Source organism: Microplitis demolitor, chromosome 1, assembly GCF_026212275.2.
Source record: "Microplitis demolitor isolate Queensland-Clemson2020A chromosome 1, iyMicDemo2.1a, whole genome shotgun sequence".
NCBI lineage: Eukaryota > Metazoa > Arthropoda > Insecta > Hymenoptera > Braconidae > Microplitis > Microplitis demolitor.
This window is the reverse complement of record NC_068545.1, coordinates 3,670,912-3,696,287: the sequence shown is the minus strand read 5'-3', so window position 1 is coordinate 3,696,287 and position 25,376 is coordinate 3,670,912. Positions and strand designations below refer to the sequence as shown.

General features: G+C 25.8%; 7 protein-coding genes across 10 annotated transcripts in view; 3 read left to right on the top strand and 4 right to left on the bottom strand.

The window, feature by feature from the left end:
* Positions 1 to 104: 104 nt before the first annotated feature.
* LOC103575056 (ornithine decarboxylase 2) lies at positions 105 to 3,119 on the bottom strand. Its single transcript, XM_008554674.2, has 7 exons — positions 2,924 to 3,119; positions 2,068 to 2,144; positions 1,784 to 1,956; positions 1,412 to 1,712; positions 691 to 927; positions 406 to 611; positions 105 to 274 (listed from the first exon to the last, which is right to left on the bottom strand). The coding sequence occupies exons 1-7, from the start codon at positions 3,117 to 3,119 to the stop codon at positions 196 to 198; spliced, it is 1,269 nt and encodes a 422-aa protein (XP_008552896.2). The 3' UTR covers positions 105 to 195.
* A 938-nt stretch (positions 3,120 to 4,057) lies between these two features.
* Positions 4,058 to 6,401, top strand: LOC106693040 (UPF0669 protein C6orf120 homolog). Its single transcript, XM_053738067.1, has 5 exons — positions 4,058 to 4,069; positions 5,635 to 5,765; positions 5,838 to 5,954; positions 6,041 to 6,194; positions 6,330 to 6,401. The coding sequence occupies exons 1-5, from the start codon at positions 4,058 to 4,060 to the stop codon at positions 6,399 to 6,401; spliced, it is 486 nt and encodes a 161-aa protein (XP_053594042.1).
* LOC103575037 (DNA repair endonuclease XPF) lies at positions 4,960 to 10,915 on the top strand. The gene is made up of 17 exons (XM_053737712.1): positions 4,960 to 5,205; positions 5,635 to 5,765; positions 5,838 to 5,954; positions 6,041 to 6,194; positions 6,330 to 6,494; positions 6,644 to 6,823; positions 6,924 to 7,104; positions 7,209 to 7,624; positions 8,071 to 8,225; positions 8,280 to 8,514; positions 8,592 to 8,778; positions 8,847 to 9,017; positions 9,084 to 9,221; positions 9,298 to 9,504; positions 9,689 to 9,862; positions 9,989 to 10,330; positions 10,588 to 10,915. Exons 5-17 carry the CDS (start codon positions 6,427 to 6,429, stop codon positions 10,744 to 10,746), a joined length of 2,613 nt encoding a protein of 870 aa, XP_053593687.1. The 5' UTR covers positions 4,960 to 5,205; positions 5,635 to 5,765; positions 5,838 to 5,954; positions 6,041 to 6,194; positions 6,330 to 6,426; the 3' UTR covers positions 10,747 to 10,915.
* LOC103575057 (probable inactive peptidyl-prolyl cis-trans isomerase-like 6) lies at positions 10,877 to 12,775 on the bottom strand. Its single transcript, XM_014444890.2, has 5 exons — positions 12,755 to 12,775; positions 11,940 to 12,084; positions 11,674 to 11,854; positions 11,505 to 11,599; positions 10,877 to 10,890 (listed from the first exon to the last, which is right to left on the bottom strand). The coding sequence occupies exons 1-5, from the start codon at positions 12,773 to 12,775 to the stop codon at positions 10,877 to 10,879; spliced, it is 456 nt and encodes a 151-aa protein (XP_014300376.2).
* Positions 12,776 to 12,853: 78 nt separating this feature from the next.
* LOC103575038 (zinc finger protein 277) lies at positions 12,854 to 17,561 on the bottom strand. 4 transcript variants are annotated; one of them, XM_053743234.1, is made up of 10 exons: positions 17,483 to 17,552; positions 17,282 to 17,409; positions 16,964 to 17,168; positions 15,960 to 16,137; positions 15,525 to 15,727; positions 15,303 to 15,465; positions 15,011 to 15,226; positions 14,572 to 14,714; positions 13,983 to 14,087; positions 12,854 to 12,950 (listed from the first exon to the last, which is right to left on the bottom strand). In XM_053743234.1, exons 2-10 carry the CDS (start codon positions 17,286 to 17,288, stop codon positions 12,938 to 12,940), a joined length of 1,233 nt encoding a protein of 410 aa, XP_053599209.1. In that variant the 5' UTR covers positions 17,289 to 17,409; positions 17,483 to 17,552; the 3' UTR covers positions 12,854 to 12,937. The 4 variants fall into 4 exon arrangements, with proteins under 4 accessions (XP_053599209.1, XP_014300385.1, XP_014300384.1 ...); XM_014444899.2 differs by having other exon boundaries at positions 17,233 to 17,561; XM_014444898.2 differs by having other exon boundaries at positions 17,253 to 17,561.
* Positions 17,562 to 17,754: 193 nt separating this feature from the next.
* On the bottom strand, positions 17,755 to 21,014 carry LOC103575039 (lethal(2)neighbour of Tid protein). Its single transcript, XM_008554657.3, has one exon. It carries the CDS (start codon positions 20,706 to 20,708, stop codon positions 19,386 to 19,388), a length of 1,323 nt encoding a protein of 440 aa, XP_008552879.1. The 5' UTR covers positions 20,709 to 21,014; the 3' UTR covers positions 17,755 to 19,385.
* Positions 21,015 to 21,869: 855 nt separating this feature from the next.
* The window catches only part of LOC103575040 (serine/threonine-protein kinase tricornered), a 66,483-nt gene continuing 62,976 nt past the window's right edge, over positions 21,870 to 25,376 (top strand). The window contains exon 1 of the mRNA XM_014444947.2: positions 21,870 to 22,615. Coding sequence (XP_014300433.1) covers positions 22,614 to 22,615 — 2 coding nt within the window. The 5' untranslated portion in view covers positions 21,870 to 22,613. The remainder of the gene's footprint in view (positions 22,616 to 25,376) is intronic.

Here is a 25,376-nt window from a genome sequence, read left to right as displayed (position 1 = left end):
GTTGTCTTATATATATTTATTAAACTGCAATGGCAGCTATTCAAGCATTTTACTTGTTTCAATGTAACACAGTAATTATTTCCAGAAAAATGGTAATGAATTCTATTCTATATAGCATATCTATAATTTTACAAAAAAAGAGTCTGGTTACTATGTAGAATGGTAATCATTACTACTATTTTCTCTCCGTGTAGATTATTTATTATTGATAAATTTAAATCCATTTTCAGTTTTCTTCTTTTTCAATGTTTCAACATCTTGTATAAATTTTTTCCTGATAAAAAAATACAGTTCTATTTATTAACAAGGCCAATTAATAACATGGAAATAATTAAAACTCAATAAATAATCTTATCAATGTTATCTTAGGTATTAATTAATTAAATATATGTATTTATAAATTACATTGCACTTTCTCTGATAAATGGATAAACAGCTGACTTTGGAAATCCATTGAAATTAGACGCTACACTAATAGTATATGACCCAGTATCCTTCCAAATCATCCATTGACCGATTTTCAGATCTTCAATCATCGCTTCTGTGGTCACACAATCACTTGAGTCACATGTCGGTCCCCAAATAATTGATTGATATTTTTCTCCATTTGACTATTGTTTAAAACATATTTATTAATTATTTATTTTATTGATTTCTTACTTACATTTAAAATAAATTATTAAATAATACTTGAGATAATGGTATTGGGATTCTATTAAGTCCATAAAATTTTTCAAAAAACGATCCAAACACTCCATCGTTGATATAATAATGATGTGTTAATATACCGTTGTCATCGTTTATTTTTTTACTGTGGATATATGTTGCCAATGTGAATGCTGATTCGACATAATATCTACCGGGCTCACTTATAACTTCAATTGAAGGATCCAAATTATTTATTGCAGCGTTTATTGATTCTGCTACCTAATTTATAATTGAAGGAAAGAAAATTTTGAGTTGTAATCAAGAATTTTGTAATATAGAAGACCGAGAATTGGAAACTTTTGTTGAACAAGAAAAATTTAAAGCTTAGTACGAGAAAGAATTACTTTTTTGTGTAAACAGACTGAGATTGAAGTGAGCATTCATAGTCAGAAAAATATTTTTTTTGATATAAAAATCTGTTCACATAAAAAAATAATTCCTGATTTTAACGGTTTTAAATTTATAAATAATAAATAATTATATAAAAAATAATGATACTAAAGTTAGCCAACGTTTGATAATTTTTTCATTTTTTCAAAACGATGAAAAAAAAAAATTTTGAAAAATTACACCTGTAGTTTCTTAAATTTTCGACAAGTGCATATTCTAAGTTTTTTCCAATTGATTAGTTAAATAAAAAAGTCCGAAAGTTGTTAATTGTCGACTAACTCCAGGATCATAAGAAATAAATTAAACGAAATACTTTTTTAAATAAATCATCATCAGTGCCAATCATTCCACCGCCAATATCAATTAAATTTGTTTCATTAAACCCCATACTTCGTGCTGTATGAATAAATTTATTACAAACTTCAATAGCATGATAATAAGCATCTGTATCATAACAAGGGCTGCCTAAATGTACACTAAATCCACGTAAATACATTCCTTCTTTTTTAATAAAGTTCATTAATTTAACAGCGTCTGCTGTCGGTTTGCAACCAAATTTTTCACTGAATTTCATTCCAGACGTATTACCGTCTATTGCAAATCTTATCACTAGTCTAATAAATAAATAAGGAATAATTTACAAAATTACTATCAAGTGATTAATAAATATATTTTAAAAAATTACTTGGCATCAGGATATAATTCTTTTATTTTTAACACTTCTAATGTGCTATCTATTGTCATTGTACTGACACCAACTTTTTTAGCATATTGTATGTGAGATGGTAATTTAAAAGGATTTGCAAATATTATATCATCATTTTTCACACCAGCTTCTAATACTTGTTTTATTTCTTGCTGCAAATTAATTTAAACATTAAAAATTATTTATATTAAATTTTTAGTTTACGGAACTTAATTAAAGTTATTAATAAATTAATAAATCATTTATTAAAATAAATAAATTACTTTAGAAGCACAATCGAACTTTCCATTAAGAGCTGCGATTACACGTATAACAGTATCATCTGGATTACATTTTATTGCTGTAAATAAATCAATAATTTGATGTAAATAAAATTTTAATTAATAATATTTTGTACCGAAAAAAAACCATTTAAAGTTTTTTTTTTTTTAAATTATAGAAGCATTAATTGTAAAGAGCCAGTTTTTCAAACCGGGTTTACTTTTATCTGGATCTTAAATAATCTATTATATCTATATGTTAATGTTAATCATATATAGATGCACCAGCATTAATTTAAACCCGGTTTGAAAAACTAGCCCTAAAATTTGAAAAAATTTTTAATTTTATGTTGGATTTTGTTAAATGAAAAACTGAAATTAGCCGATGTATAATTTAATGATTTTTTCAAAAACGATAAATTATGAAAAAAAAATATTTCAAAAATTGCACCTATAGCCTTTTTAATTTTCTACATTTGCATATTTTTGGTTAATTTTTTTTTTGCATTTGATTTGTTGAAAAAAAAATCAAAAAATAATTAAATGTCTTCTAACTTCAGAATTATGAAACGAACACGTATTTTGACACTTATGTTATGTAAGCTCAAAAAAATTCAGACCAAACTCAATAAAAAGTCATAAAAACTGAAAATTTTCTATTTTTATTTTATTTTATTTATTTATTTATTTTTTTTTTTTTCATAAAAGAGCAAGAAATAGATAAACCTTTTGTACTTGAACTCAAAATTCGAATATTTCAAAAATATTTTTTCAAATTTTAACGTTCATTATAATAAACATTTTTTGAGCAAATTTTTTTTTTTACGAGTAATTTATTTAATTATTTATTAATAATTACCGTAATGTGGAATAACACGTGGAATCATCGCGAACCATTTTTTATGCTGCTTGATAATATCTTCAATATCAAGGATATAAAATGCATCTTCTTGATTATTTTTATCAATTATGCTTTTGATAATATCTATATCACTCAAATTATCATTATATAAAGTTATGCCATTTATATTTATGTCTGTCTTTGGTTCTGTCATATTTATTTACTTAAAAAATTTTATTTTTTGAAATTAAAAAAAAAAAAAAAAAGTATCGAATACGACTAAATTTAAATTAATGCAACTAATGCTTGATAGATGGTCTAATGACTGATAATAAATTCTGTAGTTATAATAAGCTTTTATATCAAGTCATTTTTACGCAGAAAATATCTCAATGTTATCTGCATATTTGTATTTATAATCACAATCGACGTATTTAATTAATGATAAATTCTTTTTAATTCTAATTTAGATCCTTTTAATCCATTAAATAACATTAAATTATATGGAAAATTTATGAAACAATTTAATTTTAAATTAACAAATGACAAATTAAATATTCTCAAGGAGCAAAAATAAATTTTTTACTATTTGTTAAATTTAATAGATTAATTAATTGATTAAAGTAATAAAACTGAAAAAATTTGCGTATCAGCTTTTAAATTATCTAGTATGCATTTTAATATTTTTATTGTGCTTACATTTTATTTATTTATTGAAAAATTTTTAAAATTGCCAACTGTCAGCTACATTCACACACGCGAAAAAATGAACTGTATAAATTGAGAAACGACAAGTAATATAATGATAAAGTGATCAGTAAATACTGTCATTTATAAATTTATAATTAAAACGTAAATAACTGTAGGATAAATATTTAATTTAAACTTATTGTCTATGCAGGAAAAATTAACATTTGAATTGCACACATCGAACGCGAAGCGGACAGGTAGTGCTCTACTGTCGTCAAATGTCAAAGCAGGATTGCCATCAACTTAAATCACCTCCACTATTTTATGTAGTACTTAAACAAGAAATAGAAATGCGCCAATGTCAAGAAGACATTCCTAAAAATATTTTAAATATTACAAATTTACGACTCGTATTATAAAATTTATTTTAAAATTTAATTTTTCCATGCAGTCATTGCAATTATGGCGCTTAAAGTAACAGACATTAAAAAATTTTAATATTTGAAGAATAAATTATTAGAAACTGGAGAAAAACCAAAAATCATGTCAAAATAAAATGGCGGCAGAATATGATAGAAAAATATCTGAAATTAAAAAAAAAACACGCAAGTGTTTGAACAAACCTTGGCGGGGAAATAATACGCAGAAGGGTGTCCTAATACACTTGGAGATTTAATTTAAATTCCTCCAAGTGTATTGCAGCTAAAAAAACGTCACTTAACTGCTATTTCCCCACCAGACGATGCCAGATGACTTTGCTCAGGAACCTGGAAGTTATCAGCATCAGCCATTAGCAACACTTTACACTAGCACTGAACACTCAACACTTAACTGCACCACAGACACTTTGCACAATTTAAATTTTACAAACACTCCACAATTTAATTAAATAATAACTATGAGCAAAAAATTTTATGGACAATTACACGACGCCACTGCAATACTGTGTTTCAATTCAAACGTAAAGAAAGATCTGGACTACTACTGCCGTTGTCGATGATACTGACTGCCGCTATCGAACCGTCAGTTGATACAGAGCAATCGATTCTTGCGTTTCATCGACTGCCCCCACTATCGAAAATTTGAACGCCGAATACAGTGACGCGCAGCAGCGCCAACTTGGCGCGAAATTTCAAAACTGAAATTTAATAATTTTATTAAAATTTATATGTATCAATAATTATATTAATTAGGGTGTATTCGGAAATATTCTTTCGCTATATGACAACACTTGACTAGAACTAGAGTATTTCCGAATGCACCCTAAAATTCAACATTTGAATTTTTTAAATTCCCGCTTTTTCAGCTAATCGAAATAAATCGAATTACGAACAATCGATTGTGTTATAATGTGTGTTGTTGTTTTTTACAGAAAGAAAATTTAATTAAAATAATCAAAACATTGTTAACAATTTAATTAATTGTTAACATTAATTAAATATCAACGAAATACGTGACAATTGATTTCTCAATAAAAAGAAATAATCTATTGATGTCAATTTAAAAGAACATTTATTATTAAATTTATTGTTTATTAGAAACACAATTGAAAAATATAAAATTATTTTTTTTTTGGAATGAAGCAAGTGCTTATAAATATTATCTTATTAGTAAGTTTACTTAATTATATCGTTAATTATTATTATTTTGAAAAATTTTGTATATTTATGAAACTAAAATTAGCAGCTCTAAAATTTTTTTGTTTTTTAACAAAATTCATATTTAAAAAAATATTTTCGGTCTCTGCTAATAAAATGAAATAAAATTCAAATTAATGCTCATTAATTTATAAAGATATTGAAATTAGCCGCCGTTTAATAATTCAAAAATTATTTTAAAAACAATAAGGTAAAAAAAAAAAATATTTTTAAAAATTGCACCGACAGTTTTTTAAATTTTCTACATGTGCTTATTTTTAATTTTTTTTTTTAATTAAATTGTTGAAAAAAAAATTTGAAAATTGTTAGTTGACGGCTAACTTCAGGATGATAATTTATAGTTTATCAAAATATAAATAATAACATATAGATTGTTTATAGATTTGCATAAAAAATAATTTAGCAGCTAATGAACAATTACTCCATTATGTCAATGATGAAGTAGCAGGTGGATCTTACAAATATTATAGTTTAATGTATGATGGTATTATCAAAATATTATTAGTATCTCAGTAAGTATTCATTTATTTAAATTCAAATAATTAATCTAATAATTTAAATGAGTGATAATTTATTTATTTTAGAAAAGGCGATACAGATTTATATGTATCACAATTAATAAACAAACCAACATATGAATCAGATCAATATTGTCTTCAATCAACAACTTGTGGTGATGATATTATATTTATACCACAAAGGTAATTCATTAATTAAAAATCAATAATAATTTTTTTTTTTTACACATTAATTTAGTAAAGTTCATTTCATAAATAATTGTTATTAGTTTCAAAAGACCAGTTAGCATAGGAGTTTACGGTCATCCATCCCATGAAATAAGTCAGTACAATTTATTTGTGTATCATGTAGCACTTGGTGCTGATGAAATAGTAGACGAGCAAAGTACAATCAACAGTCTTGAGACTAGTGTACCAAAAAAAGTACGAAAAAAAGGAAGAAAAAATTTCTTTACATATTTTTTTATAGTCATGTTGCTGTAAAAAATATATTTAAATACATCTATATATGGTTACTATTTTAAAAACTAAATAATTGAAATTTTTGTATGATCACAGATTACAAAAAAATCTTTTGTATTAGCTTTTCTCTGGACGCTACTCGATCAATTTGTTCAAGCATTATTCTAACAGTTATTACTTATATCCAATCAAGATGTTGGAGTATGAAAATCAAATGTTTTTGGAGATACTTCAGGAGGATGGTCTTGTTATTTGTGCTAAGTAAGTTTATTATTAATTGCACAGGACCAGAAAAACAAAAAATTTGAATTACGAAGTTTGTTCGGAAATAAAATCTATCCTGTGTAATAATAATTATTATTTATTTAAAATTATTAATAAAAAAATTTTTTTTTTCATTAAATTAACAGAGGATTGGGAATGGAAACAGTTTTTACAAATATTTTAAAAGTTTATTCAGATCCTGGTAATTTAGTTATCGTTCTTGGTACTATTGATTATGATGAAAAATATTTCATAGATAAATTGAAAACAATGAACGTTAAATCATTACCTAAAATTGTTACTGCTCATAATACATCCAATGAACGGTAATTAATATTATTATTTATTCATTAATTAACGAATTTCATTTTAATTAGCAGTTTCTGAGCTCTATTATCGATTTTAATTGTTATTATATTTTTTTAGTGAAATAATGTATTTAGAAGGAGGCGTATTATTTATATCTGGTCGTATATTAGTTGTAGATTTATTAAAAAATCGTGTACCTCTTAATTTAGTTACTGGGATATTAGTTTATCGTGCTCATGGTATTTTAAATAGTTATCAAGAAGGTTTTGCATTACGATTGTATCGTCAAAAAAATAAGGTATTGTTTAATTTTTTAAACAAAATTCATTAATTATTTAAATATTTACCCATTAATATTAATGTACATATAGTTAATTTTTTAATAATTATTAAAATTAATAGACTGGATTTATCAAAGCGTTTACCAACTCAGCATTGGCATTCACAGTTGGATTTTCCCAAGTCGAACGTGTCATGAAAACTCTTTTTGTCAAGGAATTGTATCTCTGGCCACGATTTCACTCAGTAGTAAATGCCAGTCTCTCGACGCATAAACCTGAAGTTATTGAACTACATGCTAAACTCACACATAAAATGCAATTAATTCAAACATCACTTTTGGATCTAATGAATTTCATTGTCAAAGATTTGAAGAGATTGAATAAATTTTTGGATTTCGATGAATTAACTGTAGAAAATGCAATCGCTAAAAAATTTCATAAGCAATTACAGTATCAGTTAGATCCTATATGGCATCAATTGGGATCAAGTACTAAACAATTGATTGCTGATCTTAAATTACTTGGACACTTTCTTACGTTAGTTATTATTATTATTATTATCATTTATAATTTATTTTTATTATTAATATGAACTCCATTTTTTTTAGTCTTCTACAAAATTAAATTTTAAAATTTAATAATTTAAAATAAATAAAAATATTACGCGCTTATTTGTCGTACTAAAATATCCCTCTGTACTTAAGTGCAAAAAAAATTGTTAACAAAACGTTGACTATCATAAACTTCAAAATGTGACACAACGATGGACTTTTGTTAAACTTTTTGAAATTTAAAGAAGAATCAAAAAAAGTTTACAAAAGATCTATTTATAGTATTAAGTCTACTGTTTTCTTTGTATTTTCAGAAATTTAAAAATCGTTTTAAAGAAATTTTCCATGTCACGTTTTGAAGCTTCTAAGGGTCAACAACTTTTCTTCAAGTGGGCTTACTAATTGGTATTATTATTAATTATTATTTAATAGGCAGCTGACTCAAGAAAATTCAGTAGCATTTTATGCATCAATAAATCGCTTAAGAACAATGGAATACGCAATGAAAGGAAGTGGTTGGTTAATATTAGATGCCGTTGATGATTTATTTACTCATGCAAAAAGTCGAGTCTATAATAACAAAAATGGTAATTTTTATAATCATTAATTTAATTTTTTATTGATAGACTTTTTTTTATTAGAGTTGAAACCAGAGCCATGCCCAAAATGGAATGCATTAAATGAAATTCTCAGTGAAATTCGTCTACAAATAAATAAAAAAAAAAATATATCTGAAAGCGCCAAGAGAGTATTGATACTCGTTTATGATACCAAGACCGCTGTTCAATTAAAAAATTATTTAACAATGGGTGCTGGTCAATATTTATTGTACGAAGCGATGAAATATCTAAAGAAAAATGAAATTCTTAAGCCGAGGTAATTTTTCATAAATTAAAAAAAAATATTTATTGATTTAAAATTTAGATTAAATAGCAATAATATTTAATTTACAGTGAAAAGTCAAAAGATAAAAATGATAAACAAGATAAAGATAGTCAAGAAAAAGATAAAGAAGATGCAGAAACAGAAGATCTTGACAGTTATGTCCTGACATTTTCACAAAAACCACCAGAGGAATCTAAACAATCGCAAGATGATGAAGAAAATAATCAAACAAATTATTTTGAAGAATGTTCCATGGTAATTATTTTACACTATCTTAATTATTTATTTATTGCTTTTTAATAAATAAAATGTTACTAATAAAGCTTGCGGATGCTGATATATCAAGTTTATCTTCAATGACTGACCCAATCGTTCTTATCCAATCAGTAAAGAGAGGTGGTGACCCGATGGCCCTACAAAGAACTTTATCTGAAACATTACCTGGTTACATCGTTATGTATGGAGCTGACATATCATCAATTCGTCAGCTTGAGGTACGTAAAATAATTATTTAATTAAAAGTACATAATTTAATTCAAAATTTTATAAACGATCATTAGGTTTATCAAAACAATAATCCATCAATTTCATTAAAAATATTTTTTCTTGTCTACGGAGGATCTGTCGAAGAACAAGGATACTTAACATCATTGCGGCGTGAAAAAGAAGCTTTTGATAAATTAATAAATGCTAAAACGGTTGATATTTATTGATTATTAATCATATTTATTTTAAATTATTTTTTTTATAATTTATATAAATATTGATTTCTAGACGATGGTGATTCCCACAGATCAAGACGGAAAAAGTGAAGTTAATTTAACAGTAACTTCTCAAGTTGAACAAAATACTCGCCAGGGTGGTCTTGAACCGACACCGAAAGTTATTCCTAAAGTTATTGTTGATATAAGAGAATTTCGTAGCGAATTACCGGGTTTATTACATAAACGTGGTATTGAAATCGAACCTGTTACTATTGTGGTATAGTAAATTATAAATTATTTTCTTTTATTAATTAACGAAAGTTTAAATTCCTGTCCTGGTTAGTGTGAAGAAAGACGTTCTTTTCTTCTATCTCCTGCCACCTCTTCAAGTACTCCCTACATTCGCTATTTACTGTCTAATTAATCATTAATAAATATATATTTATATTTTTTTTATTTAGGTTGGCGACTATATTATAACACCAGAGATTTGTGTTGAAAGAAAAAGTATTTCTGATTTAATAATGTCATTAAATTCGGGTAGATTATACAACCAAGCCGTATCAATGACAAGACATTATGCCAAACCTATGCTGCTAATTGAATTTGATCAGAATAAATCATTTTGCTTACAAGTAATTATTTTATCTATATATTTTAATTTTTTAGGCAATTTATTCCTCATTTTTTAAGGCATATTAAAAATATTTTAACTACAAAATGATTATTTGACATTAATATAATTAATAAATTATTTAAAGGGAAATTATTACGTAAGTCGTGACATGAAGAGTTCAGATGTAACAAGTAAATTACAATTACTGACATTACATTTTCCAAAATTAAAAATAGTCTGGTCGCCAAGTCCTCAGGCGACTGCACAATTATTTGAAGAGTTGAAAGAAGGAAAACCACAACCAGATGGACTGACAGCCGCTCAAATTGGTCTAGATGAAGACGTCGAAGATAAAAAATCAATGGGTGAAAAATACAACACTCAAATTCATGATTTTGTCGCCAAATTACCTGGTGTTCATACCAAAAATTTACGTATCATATTAGACAAAGGCGGATCGTTAGATAATTTGGTTTGTCTTAGTGAGGTAAATTTTATTAATTGTTTATTTAAATAGTTTTATTATTTTTAATTTCCCGCTGTGCAAATTTAAAATTTTAAATGAAAGGGTCCAACCTTTTTTTTGGAACTTGAAGAGCTCAAACGTTTACTGATAATATCGTTTTTGAATTCTCTGAGCTCAAAAATGGCAGGAAGTTTTGGGATTGATCCCTAAGGTCAACCGTTTCCAGATTTTTTTTTTGATAAATATTGATCATCTAAAATGATTTTTACTTTTTTTAGGATGAATTGACAGAACTGTTAGGTAATAAATCAAATGCACAAATGTTATATCAAGCGCTTCATAAAAAATATAAACCTGAAGATACAACGACTAGTGGTGTAAGTAAAGCAGTAACGAAAGTACGTAACAAAGGTCTATTTTCATCGATAAAAAAATAAAATATTCAATTAAATATTTTTCATTTTTATTTTATTTAATTAAAAATCCATATTATTTTTTTTTGTTTGTCTGTTTATATATAAGCATGAGTTGTTAAAATATAATTAATTTTTTTGAATTTATAATCAATTATTCGCTATTGTCTTTATTCAATTATTCATTTATATTCAAATATTCAAATTCATTTGAAATGTCAAGAGATTTTATTTCATTTTTTATTTCTTCCTCTTCCTGTGATTCCTTAAAAATTTTCCAGGTGAAAAAATATTATTAATGATTATGATAAAAAAATGTTGTAATTAAATAATATTTAAAAAAAATTTATTAATTGTAATCTTCATAAAAATTAAATCAAAAATTTATTTCGAATTTTCGAATTTGAAAATTTTCCTGAAATTCGCAGAAAATAACGCTTACAAAAAATTCAAAATACATTGACATCAAAATATCAAAATTTCTAAATTTTCTAAGGCTTAAAGTACAACAATATTCGAAATTTATTTTTCCATAACACCAAATTTTTAAAATGATTCAAAAATGAATTTTTTTTAAATTTACGCACAGTAATTTTTAAAACTCATTAATCAAAACATCTCTTCAATTAAAAACCGAGCTCATTATTTAAAAAATATTTTTTCATAATCATAATGACGTCAATTATTTATTATTTTGTTGATAAATATAAATTTAATAATTAATAATCAACAAATTAAAGATTTTACCTGATTAGTATTATTTTTATTACTAAAAAATTCACCACACTCAGTAATTATTATTTTTAATAAAGGTGACTCATAAAAAGTCTGCAGTTGTTGAATTTGTTCTAATGTCTTTGCACCATCAATTAGTTGTCTAATTAATTAACAGTAATTTATTTAAATTTAAATATTTAATAAGTTAATTAATTTTATTTTATAAAAAATCACCCAAATGCAACGTAATATTTATCCATCCATGGATTAGGATTTAATGAGACAACAAATTGTGGACCATTGTGATTTTTTCCATCATTAGCCAATGAAATAACTCCGCGACGATCATGAAAAATTGTGAAATTTTCAGCTTCTATTGTAGTCTCATCAGTAAAATTATTTTCATATCCTAAATCTGTAATAATATTCCAGTAATTTTGTAAAAATTTAATGTGTAATAAATATTTAATATAAATTTTGTTTAATATAAATTTAATTACCACCAAATTGAAGCCAACGATCTTTAACAATACGATGTAATGTTGAATTTTTGTACCATAAATATTCACCATTTTTTTTTATTTTATCACCATTGCAGAGGTTTATAAAATACTCACATGTCCGGGGCAATTTATCATAATATAACTTTTTTTTAAAGTAAATTTTTAATAAATACATTAATTAAAATTAATGAACTGACTTAATAATTAATCAATAATAGAAAGTTTACCATAAATATAAAAGTCCCTAATAATGTACCGTCGATAGTTAAATTTAAGTAAACAAATTTACGCTAAAAAATGTTTTATTTTTAATTAATAAAACTAATTAAGAGTAATAAGTATAAAATAATTAATTTTTTTACGTCTGGATTGTTGATAAATTTTTCAAAACTCTCAGTAATTAAATTTTCATAGAATTCAGTATCAATTGGTAAATTAATTGTGAAATTTTCATTAATAAATTCTAATAAATCTAAATGATTGCCGATAAATTTATCATTTACATAAATAATTACTTGTATGTCTGGCAGCCATGTTTTACCCCCAATAGTCTAGATTAATTAATTAATTTGAGTCTATTAATTAATTTTACATAAGTAAGAGTTTAGTAATAAATTTACCCGCCTAATTTTTTCAAGGTTATCATACCATTCAATTTGATACATTTCGCGTATTTCTGGAATTAAAAAATTATGAGGCAAGTGTTTGGAGAGTTTTAGTACGCAATATTTTGATTTTTGAAATACTACTGCACTCATTAGTCCATATATTTTTATTTTTAATTGTTCAATTGAATTATTACTTCGACTTACAGAAATTTCTTCAGTCTCCATTTTTCTATTTATTTATTAATTAATTAAGTTAACATATATTTGAATATTGCGTTTGGTTGACAGTTAAAACAAAAGACAGTTTGGTTAACGTGTTTATTAAAAAGAAAAATTTATTTACAAAATTGTTTAATTTATAATTTTTCTTTATTTAAACAAAAATTTTTACAGTTTTTTTCTGAAAAGAAAAAAAAATCGATTAATAAAGGATTTGAATTTTCATTACGTATATTTAATAAATAATAAAACATCGGGTATCTTTGGGTACATTCGGAAATGTTCTAATTCTAGCTCTAGAGCATTTCCGAATGCACCATTATTAATATAATGATCAATGCAAACGAATTTTAATAAAATTATTAAATTTCAATTTTTTAATTTCGCGCCAAGTTGGCGCTGTTGCGCGTCACTGTATTCGGCGTTCAAATTTTTCATAGTGGGGGCAGTCGATGAATCGCAAGAATCGATTGCTCTGTATCAACTGACGGTTCGATAGCGGCAGTCAGTATCATCGACAACGGCAGTAGTAGTCCAGATCTTTCTTTACGTTTGAATTGAAACACAGTATTGCAGTGGCGTCGTGTAATTATCCATAAAATTTTTTACTCATAGTTATTATTTAATTAAATTGTGGAGTGTTTGTAAAATTTAAATTGTGAAAAGTGTCTGTGGTGCAGTTAAGTGTTGAGTGTTCAGTGCTAGTGTAAAGTGTTGCTGATGGCTGATGCTGATACCTTCCAGGTTCCTGAGCAAAATCATCTGGCATCGTCTGGTGGGGAAATAGCAGTTAAGTGACGTTTTTTTTAGCTGAAATACACTTGGAGCAATTTAATTTAAATCTCCAAGTGTATTAGGACACCCTTCTGCGTATTATTTCCCCGCCAAGGTTTGTTCAAACACTTGCGTGTTTTTTTTTAATTTCAGATAATTTTCTATCATATTCTGCCGCCATTTTATTTTGACAAGATTTTTAATTTTTCTCCAATTTTTAATCATTTATTGTTTAGTAATTTAAATTTATCGCGCAAATAATAACAATAATTAATACATTAATTACTTTGGGTGAATTCGGAAATGCTCTAGCTAGATCAATCGACTAGAGCTAGAGCTAGATCAATTTTGAGATAAAATTTATCTTATGAGAGACCAAAATCCAAAGGAAGATTTTTTTCTTTAATTTTGGCAATTAATTCATTAAAAATGAACTTACATATCATTTGATAAAGTATCGAGATTATTTTCATCATATTCATCATCACTGCCAGTATCTAGATGATATAAAAATGGATCTTCTTTACACATCGGAGAATAGTATCTGAAAAAAATGTGATTCTACAATATTTGGACCGCAGATAAAAAATAACCTCGACAAAATAACCAGAACTAAAATAACCGTGATAATGTTTGTGAGTAATATTCCCCTAACCGCAAATACTGTCCTCTTATTGCAAATTTACGGTAAAATGCCGTACTTTTGCCATAAAATACCCTACATTTATCGTAAATCATGGCAGTTTATCTAAAATAACATAAATTACGGTAATTACTGTAATTCGGATCCTTCAGGAAAGCAAACGTTTGCTGAGCAATCTAAGAGTGTAATAGCAAATTATAAAATAGTATTTTCATAATTTTTAAGGTTATGTATTTCAGTCTTTCTATTCACGATTATTTTGCTACACGGTTGTTTTCGTTCCGGTTATTTTACCACGAGTAACTAACCGCGGTAACAAAAAATAGAAAGTATACATATATATATTCATAATATATAAAAAAAAATTAATTGAATAATAATTTACTTAGACAAATTCCAAATACGTGACGGAGGAATTTTAAAATGATCTTCATTTTTCATATGCTCAAGATAATTATCCGATTGTACATTGCAATAAACACATTTTTTTTCATGTACTTGTTTTCTGAAGTAATTGACTAATTTTATCTGTGAAATAAATTAAATTTTTATTATTATTTATCATTATACTAAAAGATAAATTAATCCCTGATTAAAAACTCTGATTGGAAAATTCTAATCAGTTTTAATCGGAAAGTTCCGAATATATCCGATTGAAAAATTCGAATTGAATACTTGAAACTTTCCCGAGCAATTCTGATTGAATGTTTGTTTTCGATTGAATCTGATAGAAATCCGAATGAGTATCAATCAGATTCAATCGGAGATTTTAGTCAGAGATATTAATGACTGAATTAAAGTTAAAATTATTATGGATAACATACTTTTTCATAGAAGTTTAAATTTTCAGTTGATTTATTAAAATCAAACTCATGATCGTCTTTCATATGATCTAGTATATTTGGAAATTCGTTTATTTTAGTTGAACAAAATAAACAATTTATTGGATTATTTTCGATTGTCCAATCAGACCATAAATTTTCTTCATCTTCGTTGTCACTAAATGCGATTGCGTCATATTCCTCATCAAATTCATTGTCCTTTGATTTAAAAATCATTAGTACTTTGTCAATCATCTATTAATTAATTGATTGATTAATTAATAATTACATTTACCTCTTTATGATCCAATGAATCACGTGGTTTCACATAATTCGTAATATAAAATTCATCATATGATTTATTTTTAGGATTAATACGCTTGTGTAATTTTTTTCTCATATGTTCCTTTAATACATTTCTATCTTTGAATACTTTTTCACAGTAAATGCATATAAAACTGTCGATAAAAAATATAAATTAATAACTGAAAGAAAAAAATTGAAGTAAAATACTTACTTTTCAAAATTATATTGAATTTTATCAAGCAATTTATCAACGAATACTAAATTATGATACTTTCCGAAATGAATGTTATGTTTTTCTTTTAAATGCGTCAAATATGTAATTCTCAGACCTGAAAACTCTTGTTTGCATATCATACACCCGCGTTTAAAATTATTATCTGTTCTTTCATGAGTTTGTTGATTTATCACCCACTCCTTGAACACAAGATAATTATTAATAATTAATTAATCAGCAATTAAAAAATTTATTTATGAAATTTTCAAAATGAATACCAAGTAGATAACTTAAAATTTGTTTAAAAAATGATAATAACTATTAGAGAATATACAAAATGGAAAAAATTTTGATTAAAATTGAAACGTGATCGATTATAAAATAGATAATTTATTTATTTTTTTAGTACTAAATTAAATAAACAAAATTTACCAATTTAGCGGATTGAATTTCATCACGAAGTGTTTTATCTTCGGCAATACAGTCAGATAATAAATAATAAATTTCATTTTTACTTGGTTTACCATCAGGTGTACAATCCATTAACATTGTTGTACAGAAATTTTTTAATGATCCACTTTTACACCTTACTTTCCAATAATGAACATAACTAAAAAAAATGATAATTAATAATCATCATTTTTACGGACAGTGTCAAATATTTGAGACTGGAAATAATAACTATAGAATACTTTAGTAATTATTTATTTAATAAGTTGCTGGTAGTGATAGAGAAACTTTTCAAAGTTCGGGATGACTTTTTTCGATGCATATTTTACATTAATGGCTGCTATTATACCAAGTATTAGGGAAAATTCATATTTCGAATTTAGACCCGTATAAGGATAAATGAAGATAAATGAGGATAAATGAAGATGACTATCAATTAAAAGTAGCCCGCAACTATGCTCCTGTTGGGAATAACCTAACATTAACGTTTTTTGTTCATTATGATGTCCTCTAGTAGGAAAAGCCATAAAAAGTCCTGGAAATAATTTATTTTTTGAGTTCAAACCCATATGAGTGTTGGTGGACATGGGTAGACATCAGTGGAGATGATTTTCTATGAAGAGTAGCCTGTAACTTTGCTCCTGTTGGGAATCACCTATCATAACATGAACGTTTTTTGCTTAATATGATGTCCTCTAGTATGAAAAGCCATAAAAAGGCCTGGGAATAATTTATTTTTTGAGTTGAGACCCATATTAGGATCGGGTGGAGTTGGGTGGACGTGGGTGGAGATGACATTTTATGTAGAGTAGCCCGTAACTTTCCTTTTGTTGGGAATAACCCATCACAATACTAACGTTTTTCGTTCATTATGATGTACTCTGTTTATAAATATTTATTGAACGAATGAAAATCGTATCGAATCTTGAATTAACCAAAACTAAATTTTTTAATTGAATCAATAAAATAATTAAATATAAATTCACCTTCTTAGACTTGCAATTTTCGAAACATCACCAATAATCAGACGATGTTCTTTAAATAAATGTGATAAATAATCTTTCTGATTTGTTGGTAAAATAAAAGTTGAATCACACAATAAACATTCTGATTCACTTGGATCGTTATCGATACCAACAAATTGACTTTTATAATATACTTTCTCTTTCTCCATTGATTTATCAGCAACACCTTAAATAAATTAACGTATACATTAATAATAATAAATTAAATTTTAAAAATTATATAAATTTACATTGTAAAGGAAATTGTTACATTTAAAAATTCATCACTAATTTACTAACCGGTCATTTTAATTACTGATTTTTAAATATTTAATTTTTTGAATAACTAATAGTTTATTTAATTTTTGGATTAATTTGTTTACAGTACACGCGTTAATTTTTTGTTTGTTTAATAAAAATTGAACTATCTATGAAAAAATATTTATCGTTTTTAAAAGTTATTTATAAAAAAATAAAACAATTTACTGATTAATTAATTACTTTCATAAAAACTAATTAAACTATTAAGTTATTAACAAAATAACTTGTATTTACAATAACATAATTTTTAAATTTTAAAGGTTAGAATTCTCTGCAATTGGCGGGAAATTTAAAATAAATTTGATTATGATAAAAAAAAATTAATTTTTAATTATCAGTAAGTTATATTTTATTAAATTAAGAATACGGATTTTTAAAAAGTAAATAATTAAATAAAATCGATGAAAATTTATTTAATAAAATTTTATTTACTAAATAATCATATTTTAAATTACAATATATTGTAACAATTCACACTCTTGAGCAAGTTATTGCTCCAATAATTAAATGATCACACATGATACAATAATATATAAGTAACACACTCTTTGATATATTTTCTATAAACTGCATCATATAAATTCTATTAAAATAAAATTTTTATATTACAATTCATTTTATTTAAAAAAAAAAAACTTATGTATCTAAAGATTGGAACATTTTTCGCGCGGAAAAAACGGATTTCAAAATTTAGTCATAATTACTATAGGGAAAGTAACCGGAAAACAGTAAATGAGTCTAATAATTTTGACTCCCCTGATTAAATATTATATGATTCAAAAAAATTCGATTTTAATTCTGTATAGATGTATATCTATACACTCATCATTGAGTAAATCATCGCCTTTAATCAGGGTTTTGACATTACTGAAAAGTTACTATTTCATTAATAAAAGATACAAAGAATTAGTAAAAAAATACTAACGCTGTAATTTTTGATTTGTGATAGCATATTTTACTTATAGAATAGTAATTTTTTACTTTTGTCAAAAGTAAAAGCTAATGGATGCCATTAGTGGTTTCGGATCACTTTTCAGAATCATTTTTGCTTACTTTTTCCGCGCGCCCAATGAAAATGAAAAAAATTTATGTAATTTGACTGCTCAAAGGTGACTTGAGAGTTAGTGAGGGGTGGCTGCAATTTTTGGCTGACATACGAACGCGTATGCAAAATATTTCAGAAATCTAGATTCAGATTTTTTACTTTTTATTTTCATTCCGTGGAAAACCCTCCGATCTTCAGGTACATAACTCATACTATTTTCTCACACAATATTTATTATTATTGACATATTTTTTGTATTCTTAGCTGCATCATTTAATTTATTTATATCTATAATTTTATATAAAACTTTTTTAATTCAGTTCTATTTATGTAATTGAATTAATAAACTAATTAATTCAAAGACTTATTACGTCAATCTATCAATTCAAATTCATCAATTAAATTAAGATCAATTAAAATTCAATTATCATTTTGTTTAATTGAAATATATTAAAATTTCTATTGAATGAAAATTCTACTCAATAATAATTAAATTCCACTGAAACATTTTTTTATTCAATAGAATAAAATTTTGAATCAATTCATTAATTTTGAATTTCATAAAATTAATAGCAATTTTATCGATCATTAGAAAAATTACAATCTTATCGAATTAATAAAAATTTTATCAGTTCAGTATTTTTATTTAATTAATTAATTTTTTATAAGATGGCAATAATACGTTTTAATTCAAAATTTTTTTATTCGACTTCAAAATTATTGAAAATTTTCGTCTGTTAAAAAAATTTACAAACAAACAATATTTTGTATCCGTGACATTTCTGTTCGTAATTTTTTTTCTAGTTCAGTCTCGAAAAAGTTAATGATAAAATTATCATGAATACGAAAGATTATAAATAAAATATTTCGTATAAAAGTTTCATTGAGCCAAATAAAAATATTATAGATAAAAATTTTCTCAAATAAAAAATTTGCTGATAGAAATTTTCAACTTTAGTTCTCGAGTAGAAAAATTTTAAGTAGACACGTAATACGGATTTTCATCAATCAATTAAATTTTTTTTTTCTTCTAGTAATTTAATCAAATTTCGTATTTTTAACTTTATTTCTATAAAGTCCATATAATAACATCAAATGACAAATATGCAACATCGCCGAGCTCCAAACAGTACTCGGATAAACATTCCAACACAACTCAATTAATCCCAAAATAACAATCCTAGTAACCGGCAAGTAATGAGTCGACCAGGCGATGTACGGCAACGTGTGATAGTACCAAAGATAAAACTGATAGTGGAGCGAGCGACTAAATACAATTCCCAAAAAGTTTGCCGTGAAAAGTGGCGATATAAATAATTGACTAACTGACGACATATTGACCTCAGTATTTTTATTTTTCATTTGCGGTTTCAATTCACGTCCCATGGCTTTTAACTTTGCGTAACACTTCATATAAGTCATCCAACTGGGTATGAAATAAACAATGCACGCCAAATGAAGTCCCAGAAGTGCCAAATGAAACGTTGATTTAACAAACAATTCTTCAGGAATAATTCGCCAGTTAACTGTCCATTTATAATCAAACACACGAGCAAAATTAAATGCACCTCCGATATAAGCGTAAGGATTTGTTATCAAAAACGGCAGCCCCAAAATCAATTGAACGACTCCGCATATTCCCAAGTGAACTATTGTCTTAACTACTCCCAGGTTACATAAATAAGCGATGAACAGTGCCGGTGAAAACAACAGAATATTCATTTTCATAGAAACCGCTAAACTGAAATTTATACTTCCCCAGTACCAGCGGTCATCTAGGAACGCATTTAAACTTGCGAATAAAAATATCATTGCCAGAGAATCATTGAACAAACGCAGTACAAATATTGAATGAACGCGATACGATGTACAAAATATTAATATCAAAACATATGGAGGTACTTTTTTAGTTTTAGCATAAATTCTCAGCACTTGGATCAGCAGCACGATGTAGAGTAATGCAAACACATATTGACCTGATCGTATATCTTCACCGTGTGATGTTACGTAGTACAGAAGTGAATAGGCGTAGACAAAACCTGCTGGATAAACTAGTGGTCCAGTGTCGCCTTTCAGTTTAGAATAATCCCAGGTACCGTTTATGAATCCTTCGACTTCTTGCATGTACGCTCGCCAATCAATTTCGGTATATGGAACGTTGTGAATCACCAGGATGTTCAGGGCGATCTCGAGAACCACAAAGACCCCGGCGATGAAGGCGATTTTTTTTGGATCAGTCAAAAAAGACAGCAGGTATGGCAAATTGAGTGATGATGAGGCTTTTTTAATCCAGACCAATGGTGATTTGTTGTTGTTTTTAGTCGATGGAACAACTCGTTTTTCACGACGAGTTGATGCCATTTTTAAATTTTAATTTTTGAAAACTAGGTTTCTGTTACGGTCAGATTAAAATAGTTGAGACTTGTCGAGAGGTTTTATTTAGCCACATGGGCATTATCAACAACTTTTAAAATAATTATAATAATACTTACATATGTTTATTTTACCTGGGATTGGCTAAAATTCATAAGAGGGTTAGAGGTACTGAGTTTTATGATTTCATTGTTGATAGAAAGGGAATTTTAGTAAAGTGACATCTAGGAATTATTGTAAATATTATGAATAAGAGTGAATGTAGCAGACATGACATTTTACAAATTTTAAATTAATTAAAATAATGAAATTTAAAAAAAGGCGCGTACTGAATTTTCATTCATCTACACATACATTTTTTAATTTTCACTCTACTGACATTTATTTATTTTATTCAAAAATTTAAAAAATTCCTAGTTGTCTGTTATATTTACATTCATTTAGGAGTGTAATAATGATACTGAAGTTAGCTGACGTCTGATAATTTTCAAATTTTTTCAACAGACATTAAAAAGAAATTTTGTTTTTAAATAAACAAATACTACACAAAATTTCAAAAATTACATGTCAACTTTACAAACTCTATGCATTTTTTTAAATTTTATTTTACTTACAAGCAACTTGTTAAAAAAAAAAAAAAATTCTCTGTCTGCTACTTTCGATTTCAAAATTTTTAATAATAAATTTAAAATAATTAAAAAATATATTTTAGTTTCTTAAATGTGTACACGAAAATTATTTAAAACTCTAGATACATTTTTTTTAAGAGTAAATGTAGCAGACATCAGACAATTTATAAATTTGAATTAAATAAATATTTTAATTAAAATTATAAAAATTAAAAAAATCCGCGTACGGATTTTAAATTTATCTAAATGCGCATTTTTAAATTTTTACCCTAATTACATTTTATCCATTTATTTAAAAATTTTTAAAATTTCATTTGTCAGCCACATTCACACTCATATTTTTTTTGGTTTTTATTTAACTTGTTTACTTAAAAACAAAAACTTTCAGTTGTCTGTTGATTTTACTATCATTTAGAAATGATAAATAAATTATAAACACAAACGCACTTTAGTGTAAATATTAATCGAGATTATAGTTTATTTTTATTAATTAAATAATTACATTATCAATGTAAACAAAAAAAAAGTCCCCAATGATAACGTCAAACAAAAATAATTTAAAAAAATACCGCCATTGAAATAATGGCGCCACTGTAAAGTTTGTCGGTCGGTAGCAGCTTCAAATAAAAGAGAGAAAGAAAATGAAACGATGGTGGTGTCGCGACGCCTCATCCGTATTTGTCAATAACTCAGCGTACAAATATAATAAATACATTAAATAACCAATAATTAAATAATAAATACTTGAGTTTTAAAAACAATAATTAAGTAAATAATACTAGTATTTGAAATAAATATAAATCTGTTGTTAAAATAATTTTTAAATATTTTAAATAATAATAAGTGCAAGTAAGTGACGTTTAGTGAGTTAATTTTTTTGTTTCTCGGCTCAATCGTATCGCGTTCAAAAAAAAACTCCGTTTTATTTTTTTCCAATCATCCGAAAAATTTGAATTTTTTAAAAATTATTTAAAGTAATTACTTGATTATATTAATTATTTTTACGTGTTTATTTAAAAATATCGAGTCTAGTGAATGTGTTTTATTATTATTATTTTTTTTTTAATGTGTACACAGTCTGTCAATCAAAAAACATTTAAGCGTTAACTTGACGATTTAAAATACAATTTCCGGGGACTAAAAAAATTAATAATAATTTTTTAAACAAAGTTATTATTTATTTTTGTTTTTTACTGATGATTGGACTCAATTAATTGGCCAATACCAGCTTTCGAATGCAGTTTCTTCATTTTTAATTCATAAGATGTAAGTTTTTTTTTATTTTTATTATTTATTTTATATTAAAATATATATTGATAAAACTTGTGCTTATATCTAGGCATTTATGTTATGTATTTATATAGATACATATATGTATATGGAGAATGTGTGTGTGTATGATAATCAATTAAAAGGTTTGATAGAATAACAGACAAAGGCAATCGACAATCAGGAGGCTGCTCCAGTCGACCCTAAAAGATAAAGTTTGTCCCTAAAATATAACAATATAACCAATGGCGGGTTTATTATTTAGTTTAAACAATGTTTTGTTATTTAATTTTTAAATTACTTGGATATTTAATTACAGAGTTATACTTTTTAATTTAAATTACAGTTTTACTTTTCTTGAAAAAAATTTGAGGTTAAAATTTTTCTGCTGGAATTTATCGAAAAATTTCACTTTATTACTCATTTTTTTATGAATTTTTTTTTGTTAGTCAAAAATTAATTAGATAATTGTTGATGTTTAATTTATAAATTAGTTATTTGTTGGAATAAATATAAATTTGAATTTGAAAAAGAAGAAAGTGCCATCGCGCTTTATTTTGAATAGAAATGTAGATTTATTATTCTAATGTTAGAGTAAAGTTTTGAATTTATTAAGAAATTAAACAGCAAAATTTTTGAAAAAGACACGAGAAAAGTCAGAGTTGATGTCATACTAATTCCCAATTTTTTTCTTTGGAAAATAAATTATAAAAATTCTTGTGCAAAATAAAATTTTAATTTTTAAAGATTTTTATAAATAAGTGGACTTGATCGCGGTCTTATGAAATCAATTCTGGTATCTTTGAAGCGTCATTCAAGAGGATAAAATTTTTAAAAATAAATATATAGTTCTTTTAATTAAATGCTTTGTCTATAAGCTATTTTTTGAAATCAAGTTACGACATATCACTGAAAAGATATTCAGATATTTTTTTGATATCACTCGAAAGAACAAAACTTTGAAAACTGCATCATAAAACCCATTAAAACAAATACTTCTATATAAAATTCACATAAAAATAACTCTAGTAATTTTTACATTATACGAAATTATAAATTACAAATTTCAATTGAAAAATTTAAATTAATATTAAATTATTCATTTAAATAATCAATATTAATAATTATTAATCTAAAATATCACAAAATTTTTTAGTTGAGTAAATATTTCAGTCCCCTATTCAATTTATAATTAACTTGATCAATAATTTGAGTGTGAACAGAACTCAGTTTTGTGTATGAAATTTTAATTAAACCATATTTTATTAAATAAATTAAAATTACATGTATCGATTTATCAATTTATCATTAGCATTCACTGCATAGTTGATTATAAATGAGTTTTAATAATCCCCTCTATTGGCAAAATGAAAAACGACTTTTTTTTACAATGCACCTGGGAAATTGGAACATACATATACATGATGTATATATAGATAAATGTATGCGGATGCCTAGTCTATTTACCTGTCGCACATGAGGCAATTGAATGCCACGAATCGATAGTGCAATTTCATCCCAACAGCATCATATCCGTCCTTTATAATTGGGCAGATTGAAACACACGAGTCGAGAGAGTACTGAGTAGCTTTAGGATGAGGAGGTTACCGAATAACCGCTCAACATTGCTATTGCAATTGCTTTAGTGTGTTACATGCACACACGATAAAACAAGATGCCGAAGAATAAGAGATGATAAATAACAAAGGACAAAAGATAAGAGAGAAATGAATCACATATACATCATATATATGTACGCCCTCGAATGATATATCATAGATTTTTTATAACAGTTATTGATGTTCACGTTTGGTAAAGTTAAAACTGAGCTTCAGAGCTTTGGTTAAATTTTTCGATTGAAAAAATTGATTTTAGACTCCGTCTAGAATTGTTAAGTTTTATTACAGTCTATACTATTTTTTTTTAAATAATAAATTTATTTTGTTCAATAGCAGCAGTATTTTACTTGATGCTTTGCTTGATGGTGTTACTGCAGGACTTGAATTGTTAGTAATAGCTATTTCAAGTCTCTGTTGTGGCTTTTAGAGTCAGCTGACAATATTATATATCTATATGTATAAATATATGTATATACTGGGGTGGTCTCTCAGGCTTTTTCCAATAATACGTTGGTGGTTGTATGTAACCGCTAACCACATACACTGTGATACTATTAGTCTCAGCTGATTTTCAATTATATTCTATTTATATTTACACACTATTTATTAATCAATATTGTTATTTTTATTTATAATTATTGGTCTTGTACATTGAGAGGAAATAATGTTTTTAATAGAAATCATTTTTAATTGATTAAAGACGTTCATTTTTTCATTGATAATTTTCGAGAGTTAAGGGTGAGAAAATTCCGCGTATTAGAATTTTATTTTATGAAAATGTGGGATTTGTCTAAACAATCGCAGGTTTTTATTGAAAGTCAATAAAACTCAGATATTTATTTATTTAATCTGTCGAAATTTTAAAAATTTTGTGATGAACATTCGTGTTGTAGTATGAATTAAAAAAAGCAATAACAATTATTTCGAAAAGGTATACTGAATATTTAAAAATATACGCAGTTTCCAAGATAAAGATCTGCCGCATTGCCCTAAGGTCGTACTTTACTAGGTCAAGGTTGCTAGAACTGTTAATCCATCGAAATTGAGTAGAATTTGAAAAATTTTTCAAATTTCGAACATGGTTTTTTTTAAAAAATATATTAATGAAGTAACATTCCAAAATATATGAAGATAAGGGT